At 43.8% G+C, this 27,466-nt stretch overlaps 3 protein-coding genes across 3 annotated transcripts; 1 reads left to right on the top strand and 2 right to left on the bottom strand.

Moving 5' to 3' along the window:
* On the top strand, positions 1 to 27,200 carry LOC118431295 (phosphoglucomutase-1-like). Its single transcript, XM_035842410.1, has 12 exons — positions 1 to 259; positions 1,531 to 1,689; positions 4,842 to 5,004; positions 5,735 to 5,818; positions 6,829 to 7,008; positions 7,526 to 7,716; positions 8,609 to 8,766; positions 10,502 to 10,545; positions 23,103 to 23,310; positions 24,487 to 24,670; positions 25,083 to 25,217; positions 26,275 to 27,200. The coding sequence occupies exons 1-12, from the start codon at positions 164 to 166 to the stop codon at positions 26,362 to 26,364; spliced, it is 1,692 nt and encodes a 563-aa protein (XP_035698303.1). The 5' UTR covers positions 1 to 163; the 3' UTR covers positions 26,365 to 27,200.
* LOC118431274 (tripartite motif-containing protein 3-like) lies at positions 13,212 to 15,263 on the bottom strand. The gene has a single exon (XM_035842388.1). It carries the CDS (start codon positions 15,032 to 15,034, stop codon positions 13,478 to 13,480), a length of 1,557 nt encoding a protein of 518 aa, XP_035698281.1. The 5' UTR covers positions 15,035 to 15,263; the 3' UTR covers positions 13,212 to 13,477.
* LOC118431287 (tripartite motif-containing protein 3-like) lies at positions 17,520 to 19,103 on the bottom strand. The gene has a single exon (XM_035842402.1). The coding sequence runs from the start codon at positions 19,003 to 19,005 to the stop codon at positions 18,040 to 18,042; it is 966 nt and encodes a 321-aa protein (XP_035698295.1). The 5' UTR covers positions 19,006 to 19,103; the 3' UTR covers positions 17,520 to 18,039.
* Positions 27,201 to 27,466: the final 266 nt, after the last annotated feature.

Below are 27,466 nucleotides of genomic sequence, written 5' to 3'. Positions count from 1 at the left end.
ACTACCGCGCCCAGCTGGGCGTGTGTGCGTGTGCCGCTACAAGGTGACTATGGTGTCCTGTGTGTAGGTCGGGCTCCGCAAATCGTCCTCTCTCGTTCGTTCTCCGCGCTCTTCCGTCTTAGCTCGGCTTGTGTCTTGCAGGGGAAGTCTTCAAGAAGCTAGCATGGCGCCTGTAGAGGTTCTTAAAGTGGCGACGTCTCCGTTTGAGGGGCAGAAACCCGGCACCAGCGGCCTAAGGAAGCCGGTACCCGTCTTCAAGGTAGTTATGTTTACCTTCAGTTCACGGAAGGGAAACATAATTGTTTTTGCTCCGTTTCTTCTTCTTTTTCATCTCCCAACAAGGTCATTGACCTGGACCAGACGGCGGTTACCATGGTTACTGGTAAAGTAGCAGACACCCACTTGGTGTTCGGTTACATGATGATGTAGCAAGTGTCAGGACAGAGGTGGGGGCTGGTCATCCCCATATAACATTACTGTAGACTGTAAATAAAATACAAATGTAACACTTATGTTGTAACTAACCCATGCAGTAGGGAAATACAAGAAGAATTTTTTAATGATTCGAACGATCATTAATATCATATTACGATTGGTACGTTCTCATTGTGCAAGCTACTATGAAGCTGATTTGTTTCCGAGCCATCACCTATACTCTTATTGATAAGTGTGGTGGGTTCTTTAACAATGCTCGATGTGCGGTATTTCTCACACAGTACCTCCGGCTTTTATATCCTATTGTATATCGTGCAATCTGGAGAAATCTTATGGAGGGAAGCAAGGGACCAGACACTGGCCTAGGCTCGTAGGCAGGCAGGCAGGTATTAGTATAGCAGGGTTCTCCCCAGAATTTTTTAGTATAGTGGAGGGGCTGGCAAAAATAACCCGAACCAACGCGCTGCACTTTCATGAAAATGGGTTCATTTTGCAATGACAGAGGGTGTCAAATACTACAAGTATAATATACTGTTGTTATTCCTTTGTTGTGAAGTGGCAAAACTACTATTGTTTTGATCATTGCTCATTCACAAGTTTTTGCAGACAATGCTGACTGGAAAAGTGATGCCACTTGGTACAAAAATCTGTGAATTGTCATTAATCTTAGCAAAACTAACAAAGAAAATAGGGAAGAAACACACTAAATTTGAAAAATAGTATAGTGGAGCTGGCTGAGAGTATAGTGGAGGGCCTCCCTTATTCCACTCTCTGGGGAGAACCCTGTATAGTGTATTGTATCAGATCGCGTAGCGTAATTGACAGCGTGTTGGGTCCCAGGTTCAAACCCTGCCATGTCACCGATCTTGTGCCCTTGGCAAAGCTAGGTACTTTCCACGACTTTCCTCACTTCACTCAGGTGAAAATGAGTACTACCTAGCTTCGGCAAGGGCCGTCCCTTGGATATGAATTTAATTAAGACTGTGCCATAATGATCAACATAGTGATCATGGGCACTAAAGGAAGAAAGAAGACTTTAGTCGACTCAAGTTGTAGATGAATGGAAAGAACTCTATTTTTCTTCTCTGTATCCAGGGTGAGCACTATGCAGCTAACTTTGTACAGAGCACGCTGAGCTGCATCTCAGAGGAGGAGCGGAAACGGGGGAACCACACGGTCGTCGTCGGGGGCGACGGGCGCTACTACATGAAGGAAGCTGTGCAGTTGATCGTGAGGATGTGTGCCGCAAATGGGGTGAGTCCTATGCTGTTTATTGATTTGTTTGTTTGTTTGTTTGTTTGTTTTCAAATGCCTGGGTAGCTTATTCAGTTATTGAAACTGTGACTTCTCTATTGATTCTATTTCTCACACATCATGAGAAAAAAGAGGACAAAGTGAGAAAGTTTCACTTTGTCATTTTTATCATGCAGAAAGAATACATAGTAATTTTTCGCAAGGATTATCACACAGTGGAAGAGCATTAAAAAGATCTAAAAACTACAATGACATGTACATTGTACTAGTAAGTTGTGTTGTACTAGTGTAAATCAATCAGTCAAGTACATGTGTATAAGGACTTAGAAGTTAGATAACTTACAGGGTTCAAAGTCCCTTAATTACTTCAATGTAACAACAATATATCTCTGCTGCTTTGTGACTCCAGTTGTAGGTGTTACCAAGGAGCTTTCATCTTGATAAAACCTCCTTGGAGTTACCTAGGGTCAGTGTAATTTGTTGGCCATGTGTAACACTGAGTATAGCTATGATAACCCTGGTCTATAGCCTATATTTAGTATGACTGATTGTGAACCTGATATGTGGATAGTTTTACTGTTCCCTTTTTAGACATGAAATGTGATGAGCTGCTGCATACGATACACTTGTGGATACCTAGTATTTGTATACGTGATATCTTACTCTTTGTTGTAATTGTACTTTTCAGATAACTCAATAACTTTCCACATTTATCAAAGCTCTCCAATTGTTCATTGAATAGGCAGTGCCTTTTTAACATTACCATAACTTAATGTCTTTTCATGTTGTACATGATGTCTTAGTTGTAATTCTACCTTTCAGATAACTAAATAACTTTCCACATTTATCAAAGCTCTCCAATTGTCCATTGAATAGGCAGTGCCTTTTTAACATTACCATAACTTAATGTCTTTTCAACAATGAATTATTGAATTTGGTACAATGTTTTATTGATATATCAAATATATTTTCATATTTATGAGGTATACATGTATGTGGCCTCCTTTGGTCAGTAACCTAATTGATAAAATCCTTGGTCAGTAACCTTGGTAAAATCCTAATATAGATACTAGTATCTATATATCAGTTTCCTCAGTGCACAAGATACCCACAAAGCAAACATGTAGCTGTGTATAAACAAGGAGCTTTCATCAACAAAAGCTCCTTGGTATCATAAAACATTAAATTACAGATTATTTATTTTTTATTTTTTTTTATTTATTCGTTCGGCTGTTTACAGACAGCCAGGGCTGCCCAACTAGCCATAGGCTATTGCCAAGGGCTAGCCCTGGGAAACAACAATACATGTTACATATAAAATCATTTTAGTAAACATTGTCAATATAAAAGCACTATCATTAACATAGCAAAATGGTTACAAATTTACATGTGCATCGTATATATATATATATATACATTATGTACAATATGTACACATAAGAAATCACATAGCATGGTGTCATAAATGTTAGTTAACGTAGAATGGGTCTCCAAGAGAGAGCCAGGCTTTGGCCTTGAAGGTGGACAATGAGCGAGCTGTCTGAGTTTCAAGTGGGAGAATGTTCCATAACTGGGTGGCTCTGTGGAAGAAGGTTCTCTGGGTTTATACACTTTTGGGAATTGGTATTGTCAGGTTGTTTCCGTTTCTAAGAGGGTATCTAGATTGAATGGCTGATTACAGATTACATGCAGGTACTTTTCTTAGATTGCTGCAATTACAAAAGTTTTAATTCTCTTGCTACATCAACATTCCTAATAATATTAATATGTAGTAATAGTAGTAGTAGTAGTCCACTGTATTCTGCTGATGCAGTGGTCTGGACACTCTGCATCAGCAATCAGTCTTTCTTCATCTTTCTCCACTGCGTCCTATTCATCGCCAGCTTCCTGAGCTCCCGCAGTTTTCTTTCTGACCGCAATGGTCCAAGTCCTCTTTCCTTGAGGTCTGCCCTTAGTGCGCCTAACAGGTTCTTACAGTGCCTTCCTTTTCGAGCTCTGGCAAAGTCGAAGGCCTGTTGGGCAGGTGTGTTGGTTGGCATTCTTAGTACATGTCCAAACATAGCCCATCTGGCATGTTGCACTTTTGTAGACAGTGGGCTTGTGTAAATGCACATCTTGTATAGTAATATATGTTCCTGTGATATTTGAGTTTCCCTAGAATCTACTCCCGGACCTTCAGGACCTCACAGCTAGTTTTGTTGAAGAGATTCGTTAGTCACGTTACTCATCACGTATGCACACAGATAATAGAATTTTCATCACTCAGTCACTACTTTTTAAATGTAAACACACGTACCAGTACCACCAAATTTTCAATGGCTTTTAGTCCATCTTGTTCACGGAGTGACCTAGTTCTCGCGAGAGTTATGAGAACTAGGTCACAGAATGATCAAAGAAGCAGTCCACATCCAGTTGGAAGGTGCGAAGCTTAACCGCAATGATGGCTGGGAGCTGGCCAGGTACCTACCCCTGACTCCGCACTTGCTGCCTGCAGGGTTGACTTGCTGTGTGCAGGTTGACTTGCTGTCTGCAGGTCGACTTGCTGTCTGCAGGTTGACTTGCTGTCTGCATGTCGACTTGCTGTCTGCAGGTTGACTTGCTGTCTGCAGGGTCAACTTGCTGCCTGCAGGGTTGACTTGCTGTCTGCAGGGTCGACTTGCTGTCTGCAGGGTTGACTTGCTGCGTGCAGGTTGACTTGCTGCCTGCAGGTTGACTTGCTGTCTGCAGGTTGACTTGCTGCCTGCAGGTTGATTTGCTGTCTGCAGGTCGACTTGCTGTCTGCAGGTTGACTTGCTGCCTGCAGGTTGACTTGCTGCCTGCAGGGTCGACTTGCTGCCTGCAGGTTGACTTGCTGTCTGCAGGTTGACTTGCTGCCTGCAGGTTGACTTGCTGTCTGCAGGTTGACTTGCTGTCTGCAGGTTGACTTGCTGCCTGCAGGTTGACTTGCTGTCTGCAGGTTGACTTGCTGTCTGCATTTTGACTTGCTGTCTGCAGGTTGACTTGCTGTCTGCAGGTTGACTTGTGAACAAGATGGACTGATAGCCTTCGAAAATTTGTAGGTACTTGTGTTGATGTTTAAAAAGTAAAGCTTGATGAAAATTCTATGAACAGCTAGTTTCACTTTGAAATGTAAAATTTATTTTTACCTCCAGCTCCAGAAAGTGATCGTTGGGCAGAACGGAATCTTCTCAACGCCGGCGGTGTCGTGTGTCATTCGGAAGCGCTCGGCCGCGGGAGGGATCATTCTCACGGCGAGTCACAACCCTGGGGGTCCTAACGGAGACTTCGGCATCAAGTACAACATAGCAAACGGAGGTGCGTTTGTTTGTTTGTTTATTGTTTATTGTGAGATGGATCATCCTCACGGCCAGCCACAACCCGGGGGGTCCCAACGGAGACTTCGGCATCAAGTACAACATCGGGAACGGAGGTGTGTTTGTTTGTTTGTTTGTTTGTTTATTGTGGGAGGGATCATCCTCACCGCAAGCCACAACCTGGGGGGTCCTAACGGAGACTTCGGCATCAAGTACAACATCGGGAACGGAGGTGTGTTTGTTTGTTTGTTTGTTTGTTTATTGTGAGAGGGATCATCCTCACCGCAAGCCACAACCCGGGGGGTCCCAATGGAGACTTCGGCATCAAGTACAACATCGCAAACGGAGGTGTGTTTGTTTGTTTGTTTGTTTGTTTATTGTGAGAGGGATCATCCTCACCGCAAGCCACAACCCGGGGGGTCCTAACGGAGACTTCGGCATCAAGTACAGCATCGGGAATGGAGGTGTGTTTGTTTGTTTGTTTGTTTGTTTGTTTATTGTGGGAGGATCATTCTAATCGCAAGCCACAACCCGGGGGGTCCCAACGGCGACTTTGGCATCAAGTACAACATCGCAAATGGAGGTGTGTTTGTTTGTTAGTTTACCGAAGTACACCACAACTTGCTTCACCTCAACGTATACTTTGTATTATCTTTCTGTTTTTTTACACAACTTTTCTGTTTTCACCATCAAAAATTCAAATTGAAATAAAAATAATTTTTTCCTTCCAGGCCCTGCCCCAGAAGGGGTCACCAACGCCATCTTTAACTACACCAAGACAATAAAGGAATATCTCATCTGTCCTGACATCACAGGTGAGCTTATTTTTTAACCCAAGAAACACACAAATTACAAAACTCTCTGTTGTCAATGAAAAAAATACATAAGACCAAGTAAATTTTATGGATGACATCCTCTGTATGCTCTGAATTTGATAAAAGAAGGCCAAAAAATGGGGGTGGGGGGGGGCGGTTAGATCATGATATATTATATATAATTAAATTAATGATTGTAAGTCTACACTAGAATAGTGTTCCTCCTCACTGCACCTGTGTCTAGCCTGGGTACGCAGACGTTTGAGGTGGCCGGTCAGGTCCAGCCATTTGTAGTATGGATAGCATTAGGCTAGTTTCCAGACATTTGAGAGGACTTATCTTAAACTCTGTGTTTCCTCCCAGTTAACTTGGTTTTTGGCCAGCCTGTATACTTATACCAATACTTGTATTTGCTTTCAAGTGGACCTGGCTAGTCTGGGTATGCAGACATTTGAGGTGGCCGGCCAGCTTCAGCCATTTGTATTGTGGATGCTATTATAATTAGGCTGGTCCCAGACATTTAAGATGACTAATCTCTGTGCTTTGTCCCCAGTTGACCTGGCTAGTCTGGGTACGCAGACATTTGAGGTGGCCGGCCAGTCCCAACCATTTGTAGCATGGATAACGTTAAGCTGGTTCCCAGACATTTGAGATTACTTATCTTAAGTTAAAGTTTGTGTTTCTTTCTTCCCCAGTGGACCTGTCTAGCCTGGGTACGCAGACGTTTGAGGTGGCTAATCTCTGTGTTTTGTCCCCAGTTGACCTGGCTAGCCTGGGTACGCAGACATTTGAGGTGGCTAATCTCTGTGTTTCTTCCCCAGTTGACCTGGCTAGCCTGGGTACGCAGACATTTGAGGTGGCTAATCTTTGTGTTTTGTCCCCAGTGGACCTGGCTAGCCTGGGTACGCAGACGTTTGAGGTGGCTAATCTCTGTGTTTCTTCCCCAGTTGACCTGGCTAGCCTGGGTATGCAGACGTTTGAGGTGACTAATCTCTGTGTTTCTTCCCCAGTGGACCTGGCTAGCCTGGGTACGCAGAGGTTTGAGGTGGCCGGCCAGTCCCAGCCATTTGTAGTGGAGGTGGTGGACTCTGTGGACGACTACCTGCAGATGTGTCGGGACATTTTCGACTTCCCCACCATCAAGGCCCTGCTGGCGACCATCAAGATCAGAGCTGATGCCATGTGTGGAGGTAAGCGAGTTGTTGTTGTTGCTGTTAGGCGGTTGTTGTTGTTGTTGTTTTTGTTGTAAAGGCCCTGCTGGTGACCATCAGGATCAGAGCTGATGCCATGTGTGGAGGTATGGAGGATGTTGTTGTTGTTGTTGTTTTTGTTTATCTCTGCTGGCGACCATCAAGATCAGGGCGGATGCCATGTGTGGAGGTGAGGGTGTTGTTGTTGTGGCGTTTACTGTTTTGTTTTTATGTTTATTAGAGGGGTAAGCATGTTGTTATGTGGAATGTTTCATGGTTGTGCTACCATAAACATCAAAATTTGATATAATCTTACATGTGGCATTGATAAAAAATTAGTAAACAAGACAAAATTCTCTCATTTTGTCCTGTTCTGAAGAGTTCTGAAAGGTATCCTGCTTGTATTCAATGTAATCTATAGCCAATGCCTTTTTTAACTCAGCGTATAACGTTGACGGAAGGAAAGGTCATACTTTCAATCTGTAATCATGGTTTGAATTTCTCTGCACCTCCGCAGTGATGGGCCCGTATGTGAAGAGAGTTCTGTGCCAAGAGTTGGGAGCTTCTGAAGACGCGGCGGTCAGGTGTGACCCCAAAGACGACTTCGGAGGTCACCACCCTGACCCCAACCTGACCTACGCAGCCGACCTTGTCAACACGATGAAGACGGGAGACTACGAACTGGGCGTGGCGTTCGACGGAGACGGGGTAGGACATCCTTTCTTGACCTCTTCTTAAAGATCTAACTAACTTAAAGATGTCTTTATTCTAGGGCTATAGGTTAGAGACGGGGGGGGGGGGTGCGGGGGCAAACTCAAAGTAATCTCAGTATGGTTTTTTTTTTTTTTTTTTTTACTCAATGGTCACCACGTAACAAGGCCATGAAGGCCACTTAAGGTTACGGGTTACATGGTTGGAACTGTAACACCATCTCTTCGCCCTAGGTCAGAAACATCATGATTGAGACCAGCCCAATTGCTCACTATGAGTGAGGACTAACTGACCCAATAGGCGAAGCAGGGGTTACGAGGGCTGCTCGGGCGATTCCCTACCCCTATTTTGGCCGGAATGGTTTGATCCGCTCGGGTGGATGTTCGCACATGTGGCGGGTTCTTTAACATGCATAGGGTATGGCTCTCCCCATACACGGGACCTCCATTTAACGTCCTATCCGAGGGACGACTCATTTTTCACTTGAGTAAAGTGAGGAAAGTCATGTAAAGTGCCTTTCCCAAGGGCACAAGACCGGCAACACGGCAGGCGGATTCGAACCGGCGACCTCTCGGTCACGGGCCGAATACACTACCACTGTGCTACGCGGCCCCATGATGTTGTAGTTAATACATCCTGCATTTGCTTGTAAACAGGGATATCATAGTGATTTTTTGTTCAGGATAGAAACAAGATTTTGCGTCCAGGAGGGTTCTTTGTAACACTTTATAAGCTGGTGTGTTATGCCGAATGGCAGTTATACCGGCTATATAGATACATGCAGATACAAATACACATAAATTCCTCATTCAATCTTATCCAAAAATTTTTCACTAATTTTCACTGATCTGTAGTCACATGATACATTTAATGTATTTTTGTTTTCTAGGATAGAAACATGATTCTTGGCCGTGGAGGTTTCTTCGTGACTCCGTCAGACTCGGTGGCCGTCATCGCGGCAAACTGCGACTGTATCCCGTACTTTAAACGGTCGGGCGGCGCCAAGGGGTTCGCACGTAGCATGCCCACAGGAGGGGCTCTCGACAGGTGAGATTTCTCAAATAAATAACTTCAAGATGTCTCAAGATCAGAGCTGTCTCTCTAGGACCTAGGCCAACCAACCTGGGACAGATATTCCCTTGTAAGGACTGACAAAAAATTTCACCCTCCCTGTCCAAAAAATCTGAACTCTGATCACCTGTAACTGATAAATATTTTGTTTAGAAATGTGTTTTCAAGCTTAAAATGACAGTGAGATTCAGTCAACATAAATGATCATCATTAGCCCCCAAACAATGACAGAGTAAGACAGAGACAAATTTAAAGCTGAAGTTAGTCTTGTTTAAGATTAAGGAGTTTGCTCAGTGCAAGGCCAAGAGACTGCTTCAGGGTACTGAACCAACACTCAGAACTGGGACAGTATCTCTGATCTGTCAGACAGAAACATCATGATTGAGGCAAGCTTCAATCACTGACAGTGAGTCACCACTAACAGTTACAGTGGCCACTCCTCGCTGACAGAAGGAGAGATGCACGTCTAATCACTTTTTACCTTGAACCAGCCCAACGCAGAACCAGAGGAAGTCACATGCTTGAATATCAGTTAATCACAGCTAGAAGAGACTGCTTCAAATTTTCTTTTTTCCCTCGCGCGGTTGTCGAGTGGAACAGACTGCCGGGGCACACGCCTTTAAGGCCGGTTTGGCTGCCTTGCCCTAATCCGCAAGCACCCCCCCCCCCGCAGCGACACCCCAGTGGGGTAACGAAGACGAAGTTACTGATTGCAGAACCAATTATAGGAGAAGCAGCTTAAGGTGGGTTCACACATGCGTATATATTCAAGTCCGTTTGAGGTGCGTATGAAGCTCTTAGTCTCTACCTGGCTCCACAGGTCGTGGGAAAAATAGTACAACTTGGACAAATATAGATACATAACATGCCAGATGAGTTAGCTGACCGAGATTGGCGAGAAGTATGGTTAGCGACCCAGCTAACTCGTCTGACATGTTACCTGTACCTGTTTACGTTTGTCCAATTTCTATTATTTTTACAACTACCTGTGGAGCCTGGTGGAGGCAAATACTCCAATGCGCGCCTCATAAGGACTTAAATACATACGCAGGTGTGACCCCACCTTTAGGTTAAAAAGGCTGCAGAGTAAATTCACTACCTCATTTCTTAAGGTACATGACGGTGAGTGAGTTTAGTCTGATTAGGTTTATGTTTGAGGATACGTTGATACTCGGATGTGTACTTGACTGTGCCTCCATAGCAGGCTCTCTATGGGCTTTTTTGGCACTTTTGCTGGCCATTTCTTTTTGTACTGGGTCGCTAATTGCTGGCCTCTCTCATAGCCGCCCATTTTAGAGCCTTCATGGAAACGCTTCTACAAAGGGATATTAAAAAACGATTAGGGCGATTAACAAGGAGGTGCGAATTCCCTGCCTGCCGTGGACGGCTAATAAACTGCCATATCGCCAGAGTTGTAAAATACTTGAAGCCGACATGCGAATTGCCTCTCACGGAGTTGTGAATTACTCCTAACGTATGTGTTAATAGGGCAGATGAATGGCTAATCGTTTTTTAATATCCCTTTGTAGAAGCGTTTCCATGCAGGCTCTAAAATGGACGGCTATGAGAGAGGTCAGCAATCAGCGACCCAGTACAAAAAGAAATGGCCAGCAAAAGTGCCAAAAAAGCCCATAGAGAGCCTGCTATGGAGGCTATACTTGACTGTGGTGTTTGCTTTTGGTTGATCACTGTTTGTTGTACCAACATGCAGAGTGGCAGAAGGACTGGGAGTTCCAATGTTTGAGGTGCCTACAGGTGAGTCGTGTTAACTCTCTGTTAAATCTCGGTTTTAATATTTGATATCCACATAATGTAAAATTTAATGCATTTAAGTTTGTGGGGATTTGATTTCGCAGTAGCGGGGAAAAGGACTTTTTGCGGTAGTTCGCAGTAGCACCATGCACTGTTGTCTCTTACTACCATGGAAAAATGTGCAAGGTGGTTTTTAGTTCGCGTTGAAGCGTCCACCACGAAAACTGCAAACATTAAACCACCGCGAAAGTTTCTGCATTTACAGTATATCCACCACCCTGAAAAGATATGTCTTAAGTCAAGACATCTCCATGGCTAATTATGTCCACCAAGATGATCCACCCCAACACATCTAAACAGTGCATACCCGAATGGCACTGCACTAGAGATATCTCTGTGTAGTTTTCATTGTGGCAGATACATGTGTATATTAACCTGCAGATATATACTGATAGAAGTTACTGTATCTGTATAATTCAACACAATTTTCGATTCTTAGCAAGAAAAACAATCCTCTTTTTAATCACTTCCCACATCCCTGTGGACCATCTGTATTGTACAGATGTCTATGATCAATTCCATCTTTTACAATGATCAATCCTTATGAAATCATACATGAAGAACATAATTCCCAGAACCCAACAGCAAGTATCTTAAGGTGGGGTCACACGTGCGTATATATTTAAGTCCGTATGAGGCGCGCATGGGAGTAATAGCCTCCACCAGGCCCCACAGGTCGTTGGAAAAATAATAGAAATTGGACAAACGTTAACAGGTAACATGTCAGGCGAGTTAGCTGGGTCGCTAACCATACTTCTCGGTCAGCTAGCTCATCTGGCATGTTATGTATCTATATTTGTCCAATTTGTACTATTTTCCCCGCGACCTGTGTAGCCTGGAAGAGACTAAGAGCTTCATACGCACATCAAACGGACTTGAATATATACGCATGTGTGACCCCACCTTTACAACATTTCCACTGCAGCAGTATAGTTTGTAATGTAGTTGAATCATCGTAGATGTACAGGCTTCTTAGCCTGGGTACCATCTGGATAGTTGTTCGCTCCTAAGTATGTCCACCCCTGCTATCCGTCTGGAGACCTGCGCATTCAAACCGTTTGGTGGTAATGTCAGTTAATGAGCGAATCAAGGAATGGGTTCTAGAGCACTCGTTCGATGACAACAGGCCGGTGTCTGCATGCGCACGTGGACGCAGGGCTTTTCCGGTGTTGGAACACTGGTTCGTAATTCGAACGAGCGTTTGAACCCATTCCATAATTCGCTCATGTGTAGGGACCAATCAGCGCCTGCTTCCAAAATTTGGACGATTCCAGACGTTAAGATGGTCCGCGTTCCCAGACGGAAACACAGAGAAGCGACTGTATATAGTGTATAATGGATGTCAGAGCAAGAAGCGACTGTATATAGTGTATAATGAACGCTGGAGCGAACTACTTTCCGGATGGTACCCAGTCTACAGGCTTCTAGTGTCAGTAAACAGAATCTATAGATTACAACTATTGTTGTAATTATCCACGGCAGACATATCATGCTTCTTCACTGTTTGCAAGGAATAATGCATGCTCAATATATTGTAAGTCTGTCTGATCCTCATACATTAGCACCCTTAGGCCACACCAATTTTATTTGTTGTTTCTCGTGTGTTTTTTTTTTTTTCAGAAAAAAATGGGAAAAAAATTTTTTTAAACGTTTTAAAAAGTCAGGGGTAAATGATAAACGTACCGTCCAACATAGGCACATACAGCTACTGGAATTTGAGGCCCATACTTAATTTGAGAAAAGAGAGACAGTGAAATTTTGTCAACACAAGGTGTGGCCAACAATTTGAATTTTTTTTTTTTCAAATCAGAAAAAATAGGGTCGGGAAATCCGAGAAGCAACAAATAAGATTGGTGTGGCCTTAAAAGCTTGAGTTTATAACACACCAGCTTCACAGGCACACAGCAGCAATATACTCACTGTTATATTACATCCAACAACCTGTTACAAACTATTAACATTATCATCTAGCTCCAAGTCTTATTTGAATCTATCAAGTAATGAAGAATATTACAGTAACTGAATTTTCATATTTTTTGCTGATTGACCCCATCGGACAAGACCTAAAGGCCACTTTAGAAGACTTATAAAACGTTTAAGGTTTCTGGAACATCTGACTGAGAGAGAGGACTGACCATACAATTGTTTTACCATGATGATTATTCTATCCAACTTTATAGTCCATTCCAAGTTTCAAACAAATTATATATAATACATATAGAATACAACATGGTGTATTCCGTATCGCCCAAGGTATCAGCCCGACCGCGGGTCTGATCGCCCGACGGCCGATCCGACCCGCGGGAGGGCTGAGACTGTATTTTATTTATGTCATACCCACCTGAGAAAATCACTGTTTTGATGCGAAATGCGCCAGAAGTTGAACAAATTTGTTGCCCTCGAAAAAAAATTGTTGCAACAGTAATGTTCCAACGTCCGAATCAGGTAGTCGAGCTTTCGATGGCGCCGTACTCGGCCCACTCGAAACAGTTCGATTTATTCGAATGGAGCCGGTGTGATAACCCCGGGCCGTACGGAAAGTTACCAGCCGGTCCGGAACACCCGCATCGAACGTTTTCGCGTCACAGGTATGCAAATAATTTGAATTATTTGAGACTTTTGCAAATAATTAGATTGTTATGAAAATTTGTCACTATTTCTGAAAAAAAAGAGAGTATCATGTTGAAGAAATTGTTCTGATACTTTCCAAACATTTGTAAGGTCGCCATGACTAGATATTTTTTCCAAGTTAGTTTTTAGTTATATATTGAACTGGATTATTACAAATCCTGAGATATTTTGAAAAGAAAATTATTATATTATGGTTCAATTTCTCCGTTAAATACCGCCTCATCCTACCAAAGTCTGATTTGGATCACTGGTAGTTATAGTTGGCACGAAAGATGACGACGGTTCCCCGTGCCCAGTCAGCCACCACCAGCTGCCCCTGTGGCCCCATAGCGATGGCCTGTGGTGCCTGTATGTCTGTAGTGATGTGTTTCAGGAATCTGCCTGTCTTGTCAAACAGCTCCAACGCTCCACCCTTACCATTGGCCACGATGATGTTGCCTACCCTGTCTGTACAGATGCCACAGGGATGGTACAGCTTGCCTTCACCGCTATTCCAGCATCCAAACTGGAACAGAAACTGTCCGTCCTTGTTGTACACAAAGACACAGTTATTCCCCCAGTCCGACACCAAAATTTTCCTCGCTTCCCTGTTCACAGCGATGTACCATGGGTTCTTCATCCCCTGCTTCCGACCAATAGTTTGCACCAGTCTCCCATCTGGCTTGAACACCTGTACCTCGCCATGTTTGTTGAACAGACCCTCTTTGGTCTTTGTGATGAGGATGTGGGTCTTCCTGGTGTCCACGGCAACTCCTCTGTACCACCCTGTCTTCTGTAGGTCAAACTTCCTCAGCACCCTGCCCTGCTTGGTGTACTGCACAGCAAACTCAGCAGACTCTGTGTTCCCCACCACCCACAGGTTCCCTTCCCCGTCCATGGCCACATCGTGCGGGTACATCTTCTGTCCACCCGGCCCAAACAGTAGAAGCTGGCGGACATACGTTCCCTGTAGGGAGAAGACTTTCATTCTCTGGTTTCTGTAGTCTGCCACAAAGATCTCCCCTTCCTCTGACACTGCGACACCGCTCGGATCTTTGAACTGTCCGGCTCCTGATGCCCCTCTGTCCAATGTACCCGCTGCTTGTTTTGCTGTAGATGGGAGAGGAGGGACTGTCACATGTCCTAATACTGGTACGTTAGTGTCTGTGGGCTGAAAAACAGCAGGCTGGGTTTGTACAGGAGTTTGCGCAGCTCTTAATCTGAACATTTCTACCACTGCTGCAAAAAAGGGATTTTTACCAGCATTTTCTTGCTCCATTTCTTGTTCTGCTCGATCACAGGCTGTAGACAGCCCATTCACATCTGCCAACACTCTGTCCCTCTCTTGCTGTATTCTCTCCAAGTTTTCCCTGTGATTTTGTTGTGATTCAGACAAGAGATGGTCTCTTCTCTCTGCAAGTTTCTGCACCATTTGGTTGTAAGCCTGAATGATGCTGTTGTCTCTCTGCTGTTTCTGTTCGTTCAGCCTTATCTCTTCTTCCCTCAGACCTCTAACAAAACTGATGTTACTCTCCATGATGTCCCTCCCTTCGGTGATCAAGGCTTTCTGTTTTAATGTCTCACACTTTCTTCCTGCTTTGAAGTTGTCGGGCAAAACCGTGACCCCTTGAGGACAGGGGACGACCAGACGACAGATCGGGCACTGGAAAGCGTCTTTCCCGTCTGCATGGTGCTGTAGACAGTCCTGACAGAAGGTGTGTATACAGGGCAGCACCTTGGGCCTGGTGAACAGCTCCAGGCAGATGCTGCAGGTCAGCTCTTCAGGGTTTCGCGTGTCCGAAATGGTCGATGCTGCCGCCATGTTATTGCACAACAGCTGTGAAACCAAGTGTGTTTATAAGCTAACTGGCAGAGCAGGTTTCTGATACTGTAAAAAATCTTTAATTTTCACTGGATTTAATTTTGTAGAAGGAAGGGAAAGGAGATGTTTGCTGCATTTCAAGTTCAAAGTTGAAACAACCAAGATTATCCGATGCAACAAGAAAAATTTTGTATGTGGCGCATTTAGTTTACAGTAACCTCCCACATAAAGTCCTTACAAATATTTCCTGCTTTACAGTAGGCTGTACGTACAGGGGTCTGCATATGAAAAGAAGCCGATTTCTGCCAAACCCCGAACTTTGGACGGCACGGGCGTGTCTAGAAAATGTTTATGAAAAGAAGAGGCGTGTCTGGAATCTATTCATTGATCGTCTAAACGCGGTTAGACGTGATTTCATGCATATCAGACGCGGGTACACACATATCTAATCGCGTTTTACCCGAGAATTGCACGAGTTTTAATCGCGATTTACACGAGATGTAATCGCGACTTGCACGACTTTTGCACGCGATTAAATCGCGTTCAGACCGGACCATAAACGTAGTCGGTACTGTAAGGTCATCTGGCAAAGAAGACAATGCTCAGAAATGCCTGTAGGGCTAGTTCCCAGCCAGACGGCTTTGTAGGATCAACTGAAAAATGCGTGTAACAGTGACAAAACTGTGGGATCATTGCTGAAAAACTAAGTACTTTTAAGTGCAATTTAAGGTATAAATACCAGTGTCACTCACTAGGTACATGTAGATTTTTAGGTTGTGTTTTGACTTGTGGTTATTGAATTGGGAAAACAAGTCCCTAACTGCACATTCATTTATTTTTGTGGGAATTTGTCATTCAATTTGTAGGAGGGTAAGGTACATTTTAAGGTCTCTGTTGAACTGATTCTGTAATAAAGTTATAAGTAGAATAGTAACAAAATGGACGTAATTAATTGAACATATTCACAGTGGTATGATTTTACGGTGGTAACAGTGAACATAAATCTGCCACAATCATTGCAGGATTCACACGTACACATGGTTGAGTAACGCTTGGGCCAGAGTAAAGCATATTTTAGTTTTGTGCCTACTTGATTGAAAGCCAATTTGTCAATAGGCTCATTGTCCCCACAAATAAGGCTTTTACAGTTGTCCTTCAAGTTAACAATAGTGCTAATGTGGAACCTGAAATATGCCTGCAGGACCAATCTGGGCAGAGATCTGGGCAGTTCCTGTTGTTGTTGTTTTTCTACCTTAAAGTATACATAGTTAAAGTTAAAGTTAAAATCATGTTTCAGAAGGGACGTTTCATATAACAGTGCCCATCTCCACTTCTATCATGAGCTCTTAGGCCATACACTCAGACCACTACAGCAGGGGGCTAGTCCACTGGTAGTGGTGTGTGTTCAACTCCCATACTCAGTGACACTCTGGCCACTACAGCAGGGGCTAGTCCACCGGTAGTGGTGTGTGTTCGACTCCCATACTCTCATACACTCAGACCACTACAGCAGGGGGCTAGTCCGCTGATAGTGGTGTGTGTTCGACTCCCATACTCTCATACACACAGGCCAGTACAGCAAGGGGTTAGTCCACTGGTAGTGGTGTGTGTTCAACTCACATACATACACACAGGCCACTACAGCAGGGGGCTAGTCCACTGGTAAGTGGTGTGTGTTCAACTCCCATACTCACGTACACACAGACCACTACAGCAAGGGCTAGTCCACTGGTAGTGGTGTGTGTTCAACTCCCATACTCTCATATACACAGGCCAGTACAGCAGGGGGCTAGTCCACTGGTAGTGTGTTTAACTCACATACTCTCACACACACGCAGACCACTACAGCAGGGGGCTAGTTCACTGGGCTGTGTTGTGTGTTCATGTTTCGTTCTCTTTATACTCTCATAATATAAAGTAGTGCTATGCAGAGAAACCCCATTTTAGTCCTTATTTTTCAAGTCTTTATTATGACCTGGCCGAGGTGTGAACCCATGACCTTTCCAATGCAAGGCGAACACTCTACCCCTCAGGCCATAGCACTGGCTTAAGTAAGACACAGGTGTCTATCATGCATGAATTCTTCCTTCAGGAGTCCAGGTTTTTATTGTGTTGTTGCTGAATCTTAAACTGTAGGAGCTGCATTCACGGTCCAGTGGACCTGACTGCAACATAGTTCTGGATAAAAAGTCAAGAGTTCAAATCTTGATTGTTTCCGCTCATCTGGCTCACATGATTACAGTACACAGTTAATAAAACTGTCACCCTTAAAGTTTGTACTGCAGTTTCTGCTGGCCAGGGCTGTAACTGGCCCCACTGATGTTGTGCTGGCCACTGTAAGCACGATTTACTGTAAATGCAGAAATATTCACTGTGGTTTTGTGTTTGCGGTTTTCGCCGTGAACTCAAAACTGCTGCAAATATTTTTCCATCACAGTATGTGACTACAGTAGATGGCGCCACTGCGAACTTAAAACTGCCACGAACACTCCATTTTTCCGCTTCCACGAATTTAAATCCCTGCGAACTTAAATGCATTTATAGTAATCAGGTTACAATGCACAGGAACTGACTACGGTTCTGTACCAAAAGTCAAGAGTTCAAATCCCAACAGTTGTTGCTCACCTGGCTTGCATAATTAGATAATTACAATGTACCTGCACAGCACGGGTTGCCCTAGGGTGAGATCTAAATCCTTCACTGAACCTGTTTCAAAGAACACTGGGTACTGTACAGAACAGGCTTAGGTCAGTAGGATTTAAAGATGTGTACACCAAGGTCAATGACCTGTATATACAGACAGAGCCTTTGTCATTTCAGACTGGTCCAAGAATAGCTTGGATGAGATCTTTATCGTTCACTGAACCTGTCTCAGAGAACACTGGGTCAAGTATACAGCATCATAGTATTTGTCAAGGAATGAGTTTATCAAATGTCACATTAGATGTGACAGCAGTGGATCATATATTGAGCATTTCTTTGCCTTTCCTACAATGTACTCAGATTCAGAAGTTGGGAAATACGGTGACTGTGTGGTTTCTGCAAGAGGTCACTACCACCTGTCCCTGTGTTGTCATGGCAACAGCCTGTGGCTCCTTTACGCCCATAGCGATGTGTTTGACGAATTTTCCTGTCTTGTCAAACATCTCCACACGGCTGTTTCCCCTGTCTATTACAAAGATGTTACCTGCCCTGTCTGTACAGATGCCAAATGGATGCAACAGCTGACCTTTGCCACTTCCCTCACCTCCAAACTTGAACAGAAACTGTCCGTCCTCGTTGAACACATAGACACAATGATTGCACAAGTCTGACACAAGAATGTTTTCTTCCCCGTCCACAGTGATGTACCAGGGACGCTTCATCCCCTGCTGCTGACCCACAGTTCTCACAAGTGTCCCATCTGGCCTGAACACCTGCACCTCGCCTCGTAGGTTTGGCCAGTCTCCTGTGGTTTGTGTGATGAGGATGTGGTTCCTCCTGGTGTCCACGGCAACTCCTCTGTCCCACCCTGTCTTCTGTACATCAAACTTCCTCAGCATTTCACCCTGTTTGGTGTATTGTACTACAAACGCAGTAGTCTCTGTGTTCCCCACCACCCACAGGTTCCCTTTCCCGTCTATGGCCACATTATATGGCTCTATGTCTTGTCCTGATACAACTGTACGGAACTGTCTCACAGATGTTCCCTGCAGGGTGAAGACTTGGATCCTCTGGTTCCTAAGGTCTGCTATAAAAATCTCACCATCCTCTGATACTGTAACACCGGAAGGATATTTGAGTTGTCCTGTTCCTGAGCCATATCCTCCAAATGTCACCCTCTCTGCTTGGGTTGGTGTAGATGGGAGAGACTGGGCCGTCACATGTCCCAATACTGACACTGAGGGGTGAAAGTTGCACCTGTGTCCAGACAGGGGCAGTTCTCTCTTTTCTTTTGACAGTTTGGCTTGCTGTTGGAGCCTTTCACACATAGTGCTCACTTATTCTAATGACTAAGATTGTCTGGCAAACCTGTGACGCTCTTAGTACTGGCAGCCTGACCTGCTGACGACAGTTTGGGCACTGGAAGGTCCCTCTCCTCCCTGCCTTGTTCTGTAGACAGTCCTGGCAGAAGGTGTGCTGACAGGACAGCACCTTGGGCCTCATGAACAGCTCCAAGTTTAAGTTCTTATGTTCATGAGATTTGCTCCCCCAAAGCTTGACAGTGCAGTCGCCATCTTGTTGTCCTTTTGACCTTCTGAACCCTGTGAGCCCAGCCTTCTTAAGTTTCAGTTCCACTCCTCACCTGAATAGCAGGTGTTTATACTAGCCTCTTGTTTGCAAAGATCAAGTGTCACCTGAAAAAGAAGGCACAATGTCCCTGCAAAGCCTGAATATGCACAGACCCAGGTAGATACTGCAGGACAGTTTTTCCAAGATAATCATGCCCCAAAACTTGACATCTTTTTTTGTGGCTACAAAGCAAGACTGAACTCACAATTCTGCTTGCCCTCAGGTTTATTAGCTTCTGGCTCTATGTTAAAGTACATTAGGTTTCCTACTGTACATGTATATGTACCTGACCAAGTCAGTAAAGCTTCTAGTGACAGGACTTGAATAAACTTTTCATTTCATTTTGTGGCTATCCAGGAATTGACTATCAGACTTGAATCATGCCTAGGCCTATTGGAAAATGAATATTGTTGCATGTTTGGAACAGGTTATTAGAACTTTAATACGTTTTTTTACCGGAAAGAAATCAACTCAAATCAATTATTCTTTATCATAAAAGCTAGTCAGATGTCAAACATATAAAAGTAGAGAAACCAAATTGAATATACAACATGCACATGCAAACAAACATATCACTTCATTTAACCCTGATGATAGCAGCAGATGAACTTAAATTCCAGATTTTGCAGTACATGCAGTACCTTATTCTCTAATGGCACATTTAATTTTTTTTCATTGTTACACACACACAGTTTTGAATGTCCATTGTAAAAGCTCACAATTATAATTGTACTATTGTTTGTGCACTTACTTTAAGTAAATAAAATTATAGCAATTGAATCATCATTACTATAGCTTCCATGCTTCAGATAAGAAGTTTGAAAATATGGTGACTGCGTTCTTCTCATCAGTCACAACAAGCTGTCCCTGTGGTGCCATGGCAACAGCCACTGGCCTTGCCATTTCAGTAGCGATGTGTTTGAGGAATCGGCCTCTCTTGTCAAACATCTCCACACGGCTGTTTCCGCAGTCCGCCACAATGATGTTACCTTCCCTGTCTGTACAGATGCCATGGGGATACTTCAGTTGACCTACGTGGCTTCCCATACTTCCAAACTGGAACAGAAATTGTCCATCATTGTTGTACACATAGACAGAGTGTTCATTCCAGACAGACACAAGAATTCTCCCGTTCCTATCCACAGTTATGTTCATGTACTGTGATGGGTGCTTCATTTGTTGCTCCAAACTTACAGTTCTCACATATGTACCATCTGGCCTGAACACCTGTACACCTCTAGTCTTCTCTTCCTCATTGTTTTCGTCACTGTTGTCTTTGTTGACTTCGTCTCCTGTGGCTGGTGTGATGAGGATGTGGTTCCTCTTGGTGTCCACGGCAACTCCTCTGTGCCACAATATGCTGTTCAGGCCTATCTTCCTCTGAGTTAGCACCCTGCCCTCTTTGGTATACTGCACAGCAAACTCAGCAGACTTTTTGTTCCCCACCACCCACAGGTTTCCCTCCCCGTCTGTAGCTATACTATATGGTTTCATCTTCTGTCTACCTGACATGACTGTTGGGAACTGTCTCACAAACGTTCCATGCAGGGTGAAGACTTGAATCGTCTGGTTCCCCTCGTCTGCTACAAAAATCTCTCCTTCATCTGACACTGTAACACCACACGGATGATCAAACTCCTGTGTCCTTGATCTTCCAAATATTACTCTCTCGGGCCAATGTTTTTTATTACAGTAGTCATGATCTTTGTCTCTTGCTGCAACATTACCAAAATTAGGTATTGGAATTGGTGCAGGTGCTGCTGGGACTGGTGCAGATGAGACAGACCCAACGACTGTCACATGTCCCAATACTGGCACTGGGATGTCTGTGGGCTGAAAGACAGCAGGCTGGGTTTGTACAGGAGTTGGTGTATGTTGTCCTCTGTGATTTTCTACCATCTCTGCCAATATGGTTTCCTGACAAAAAAAGTCAATGTCTAAGCTGTCCTTCTCCAGTTCTTGTTCTGCTTGATCACAGGCAGCAGAAAGTTTGTTGACATCTGCTGAACGTCTGTCTCTTTCTTCCTCTATTTTCTTCAGATTTTCCCTGTGATTCTGTTGTGATTCAGACAATAGTTGGTCTCTTCTCTCTGTGAGTTTCTGCACCATTTGGTCATAGGCATCAATGATGCTGTTGTCTCTCCGTTGTTTCTGCTCATTCAGTCTTTTCTCTTCTTGTATCAAACCGTAACTTTCCAGAATGTTCCTTCCCTCACTAAGTAAGGCCTGGACTGTAGTTTTACTTTCCTGTAAAGCCTTTTTGATGGTTGTTGTACCATGACCATCATGCATCTCTTCTAAACACTCTTCACAGACTGGTGACTGGCACTGCTTACAGTAGAGTTTGGCTTCCTCTGAGGGGTGAAAGCTGCACCTGTTTCCAGACTGGGGCTGTACATTATGTACATGTTCCCTTGTTTCCCCTGACAGTGTAGCCTGGTTTTGCAGCCTCTCACACAGACTTGTAACCAGGTGGTTGTCCCGAAAACCTGCAACTCCCTTACGTGGCAGCCAGATATGCTTACGACAATTAGGGCACTTCAGGTGTTTGTTTTTACCTACAAGGTCCTGTAGACAGTCCTGACAGAAGGTGTGCTGACAGGGCAGCACCTTGGGCCTGGTGAACAGCTCCAGGCAGATGCTGCAGGTCAATTCTTCTGAGATTTGTTCCCCCAAGCTTGACGGTGCAGCGGCCATCTTGACGTCCTTGACCCCTTTAGGTCAGCTGTGTTGAGTTTCAGCTGTGAATAACAGCCTGAGGTGTTCCTATTGTTTCGTGTTTACACAGATCAGGTGTCGTCTGACAAACAAGGATCCAACATGTTTACACTGGGCTGCAATATGGGCATCATGATGTTTGACATCTCTTCTAAGAGTCGTACAAAACTTCAGGTTGTGTAGCTGCCATTTTGGTGTCCTTTTCAAGATTATTAAAACAGCCCCCAGACAATTTTGCTTGCCTTGCCACAAATGCCAGGTGTGTTACTGGCTTTTTGTGGGCACATTTTGGTGCCATTTACAAGCTTGGTGTTATAGTACCAACTGCTACTCATTTCAAGTGATGCATGCATAACATCTAGAGCTCTGTAACCAATCAGACTGCTCTCTCCAGCCATTGATCTCTTGCAATCTAACTGGGGTCCATCCCAGTATGGGTGGTTCAAACCTTACTGGTTGACATCTAGAATGATGAAGTTTGTTCCTTTTGTGCAACAAAAAGCAAAATTGTAGCTTACCTAGTCTGAGCATGTAGAGATATGGACACCATGCTCTCTATTTCAGGCTCTTTCACCATTTATCCGTGCAATTTTATTGTTACTGTTATTGTTATTGGGTGGGCCGACTACTCACTCTTTGCAGCCAGGGGCTGAATTGCGAGAAGCTTACAATAGGAAGGGCTAAATCGCAAGTGTCTGGAGCGAGCTGCCATTCGGCGCCACTCAGGTGACCTTAATACGACTGTTGCAAGTGTCTGGAGTGAGATGCCGTTCAGCGCCACTCAGGTGACCTCAATACGACAGTAATTGCCCCAGGTGCGGCCAAGGCACTGTAGGTTCTGAACCGCTCACACCGCATCATCGCACATGTGGCGGGTTCTTTAACATGCCAGGGGTATGGCTCTCCCCAGGCATGGGACCTCCATTTAACGTCCTATCCAAGGGACGGCCAGAGCCGAAGCTAGGTACTCATTTTAACCTGAGTAAAGTGAAACAACTTCAAACAAAGTACGCACCACAACTTTGGCAAATAACAACCTGTAGCACCTTTTCAGAAGTATCCTCCTGTGTTTGTCCAGGCTGGAAGTTCTTTGGTAACCTGATGGATGCTGGGAAGCTCTCCATCTGCGGAGAGGAGAGCTTCGGGACCGGCTCGGACCACATCCGGGAGAAGGACGGCTTCTGGGCGGTCATGTCCTGGCTGTCAATCATGGCCGCTAGGAAGGCTAGTGTGGAGGAGATTGTGCACGCGCACTGGGCCAAGTACGGAAGGAACTTCTTTACAAGGTGAGCTGTGTCTTAAAGATGTGATTCAAGACGTTTTGTTTCTTAAAAGTGGTTAAAGTCACAGGTGTCCATCATGGCGGCCAGGAAGGCTAGTGTCAAAGAGATTGTGCACTCGCACTGGGCCAAGATCGGAAGAACTTCTTTACAAGGTGAGCTGTGTCTTAAAGATGTGATTCAAGACGTTTTGTTAATCTTAGTAACAGTTACTGTACAGTACTATTTAGTTCATTCCAAATTCTTCCAATGTCCTGGCTATCCGGAAGGCTAGTGTAGACGCTCACTGGGCCAAGTACGGAAGGAACTTCTTCACTAGGTGGGTCATGTCTTAAAGATGTGCTGCAAGATGTCTTGAGAGCTGAGTATATGTAGCAATTTCTTTAAGTGTCAGAACTGTCCATCATGGCAGCCAGGAAGGCTAGTGTGGAGGAGATAGTGCACGCTCACTGGGCCAAGTACGGAAGGAACTTCTTCACTAGGTGGGTCATGTCTTAAACATGTGCTGCAAGATGTCTTGAGAGCTGAGTACATGTAGCACTTTCTTTAAATGTCAGAAATGTCCATCATGGCGGATAGGAAGGCTAGTGTGGAGGAGATCGTACACGCTCACTGGGTCAAGTGCGGAAGGAACTTTTTCACTTGGTGAGCTATGTCCTTAAGATGTGATTCAAGAAGTCTTGTTTCTTAATAATTTTAAGTGTGTGATATTACTGTCATTTGTCAAGTTTCATAGTCTATAGGCACAATGTTCGAATTACATGTACTTACCATTCCATATTACTAAATGTTAAGTTTAAGTTTTAAGATATTAAAATAAATGTTTCTTTCTACATTTTCTTTAGGATGATTTATGTGAAGTTTCAAAATGTCTTGTAATTTTTGTATCATTCTGGTCATTTATTTAGGGTTAATATGCTCCTAGTACATGTACCTGTACATGTAACTCCTTTTGTATCTCCAGCAAAGATTTTGGCAACTGCACCGGTGTGGAGTCTTTTATAACCATTATGATTGACAGTTGACATTGATGTGTCCCACAGGTATGACTATGAGAACGTTGATGCCATTCTTTGGTTGGGTCGAGTCGGGTCAGAGGTAGGGGTAGGGTTAGGGTTGGGTCGGGTCAGGGGTAGGGTTATGTGTTCACTATGATTGACACTTGACATTGATGTGCCACAGGTACGACTACGAGAACGTCGACGCAGCTCCAGCCAATCAGATGATGGCAAATGTGGAACAGCTCATCACGGCTGCAGACTTTGTCGGGAAGGAGTTTTCTCACGGGGACAAGACGTACAAGGTCGCAAAGGGTGACAACTTCAAGTACACCGACCCTATAGATGGCAGTGTCTCAACTAAACAGGTATTCAAGCTATTGTTTCCCCAAGGAAAAAACATTTCTTGTTGGATTTTTAAATGATTCTCAGTCTAAAGATACATTGTAAAAGTACACTTTCTGTAAGTACATGCACTTTTTCCAAAATTGATTATATAGTTGGTTAAAACACAATGTCAACTTTATGGAAAAAACTTGCCGAAAAGTCTGAATCTACTTTCTATTTAAAGATGCAAAGAGGATGATATGGTGATATGAAAAACAAATTGTGATACAACATGTTCTAAAAATGTTCCATCTAATCCTGAGCTTGTTACGTACAAATGTACATGTATTGCTAAGAACAGGGCATCATGTACAAAATGGAGCTTGCTTTCATATGGGCTTTAATTTTCTTTTGAATGTTGGTGTTTTAGAAATATCAAATTGTCCTCATCAGGGCCTGAGGATCGTGTTTGAGGACGGTTCCCGCGTGATTTTCCGTCTGAGCGGAACGGGAAGCGTGGGCGCAACGATCCGCATGTACGTGGACAGCTACGAGACGGATGCCGCAAAGCAGAAGTTGGACGCACAGGTATTCCCAGGCAGTGGTTTGTTTGTTTGTTTGTATGCTGGTAGACTTACTAGTCTAGGACGTACAATGTAGTCATGATGGTTTTCGGGGTTGTAGGTATACATATATATATATTATATATTCTTGATTTCTAATATGATGGCACTTTAATTTTAGCAACTTTAGCAGTCACTATTTAACTGCTAGAATTTCTTCATCGCAATTATTTGATCATGGTGCAGAGGCCAGCTAGAAAAAACTGTAAGTTCTCACTGCTGTAGCTTCCCTTTTCCATCATGCACTAAAACTACAATTGCGGGGTCGTGTGTTGTAACTGCAGGGTGAATGGCCCAGAATACACAGGTCCTGGGTACAAATCCTGTCATACTACGGATCTTGTGCTCTTGAAAAAGACACTTAACACGACTTAATCCATACTCCACCCAGGTGTGAAAATGGGTAACTAACTTCGGTTGGGGAATCAAGAGGCAATGGAAGGAGAGGGATGGGCTCCATGCCTCCATCTTCCAATACTATGCCCTACATGTAGATACATAAAGAAAACAACACGGTGTATTCCGTATCGCCCAAGGTATCAGCCCGACCGCGGGTCGGATCGCCCGAAGGTCGGAGGGTGATCCGACCCGCGGGAGGGCTGAGACCGAGGGTGATGCGGAATACACCGTGTTGTATTGTATTTACGTCATACCCACCTCAAAAACACATGTTTTGATGCGAAATGCGCCAGAAGTTGAACAAATTTGGTGCCCTCGAACAAAACAGCAATGTTCCAATGTCCGAATCAGGTGTTCGAATTCCTAACCGAGCCGTATTTGGCCCGCTCGGAACAGTTCGATTTATTCAAATGGAGCCTGTGTGATACGCCTTTCGAACCTGTGCGATACGGAAGCGTACGGCCTGGTCCGGAACACCCGTATCGAACGTTTTCGCGTCACAGGTATGACATAAAGTAGATGATAACCCACTGCCCTTATATGACAAAGACTACGGGACTACCTTTACATTTACAAATTGTAAGAATACGTTTTTCTAACATTGTCAATACCAACTGTTGCAGGTCATGCTGAAGCCTCTGGTAGAGATCGCGCTGAAGTTGTCTCAGCTTCGGGAACTGACGGGACGCGATCAACCCACCGTCATCACCTAGGCAACAGCAAAACAACACTACAACCAAACATAGTCTTTAAGCCATAACATGTCTCTCTGTGTTCACTCCAAGATGCTGTGTGAACAGAAATTCATTCATTCATTCATTCATTCATTCATTCATTCATTCATTCATTCATTCATTCGATAATCATTCATTTATCCATCCATACATCCTTTTATTCATCAATCATTGATTCATTCATTCATTTAATCGATTCATTCCTCCATCCACTCATTCATTCATTCATTTGTTATTTTGATCTATTCATTCATCCATTCAGTCATTCATTCCTTTATTTCATACTTCTCTACCATGCTCTATTTCCTGTTGGTCTTCAAATTCAGTAAGATTTCTTAAAACTGAGAGCCAACAAATAAGACTGGTGTGTCCTTATGGGAAAGAAAGGGATCATTTTAATTTGAGCAAATGTTTTGTGTGCAAAGCTGTCTTTCTGTGTGAAATGCATAGCAAGATAGTGGGGAAATTGAACTGATTGCTGCAGCTTTGTGGAGTGAGATTTCTGTGTCAGTTCAGAGCTAAGTTGATAGGGGGAGCTGTTGAGTGGCAAAAGATGATAACTGCATGAATGTGGATTTAGATGGAACTGAAGTCGAATGTTTATGTATAAAAGAATGACACAGCATGAAAATGTTCATCTTCTTGAGAAATTCTATTGTTAAATTTGTGGAAATTTGTGAAATGCTGATTTGTTCAGTGTGAATAATAGTGGTGAACAGCTAAGATTGCTGCCGTCTATTGATTTTAAGTTGAGATTTGTTTTGATTCTTTGATTTTGAGAGTTTTGTGTCCTATAGACAGAATGAAATGTCCTACACCTAGATAATAGAATTAAGAAGAACAAAAGAAATCATAGTTATGGTAAAAAAAAAGTACTCTGCAACAAATCTGAAATTCATGGTATATCCTTTATGTTGGAAAAAAGCTAAGATTTTACAACTATGAGATCTGCTCAGAGTTGCTGCTAAAAGGTAGTGGATGCTATCTGAAACGTTTGGCCATATCATTATTATCCAGTTGCTTGAGAAACTGCTTTTTAGCGTATCTTATTACCTTGATGTCTAACATTCATCGAAGGCAT

The sequence above is a fragment of the Branchiostoma floridae genome, chromosome 15 (assembly GCF_000003815.2).
Source record: "Branchiostoma floridae strain S238N-H82 chromosome 15, Bfl_VNyyK, whole genome shotgun sequence".
NCBI lineage: Eukaryota > Metazoa > Chordata > Leptocardii > Amphioxiformes > Branchiostomatidae > Branchiostoma > Branchiostoma floridae.
This window is presented reverse-complemented; position numbering and strand designations above follow the sequence as displayed.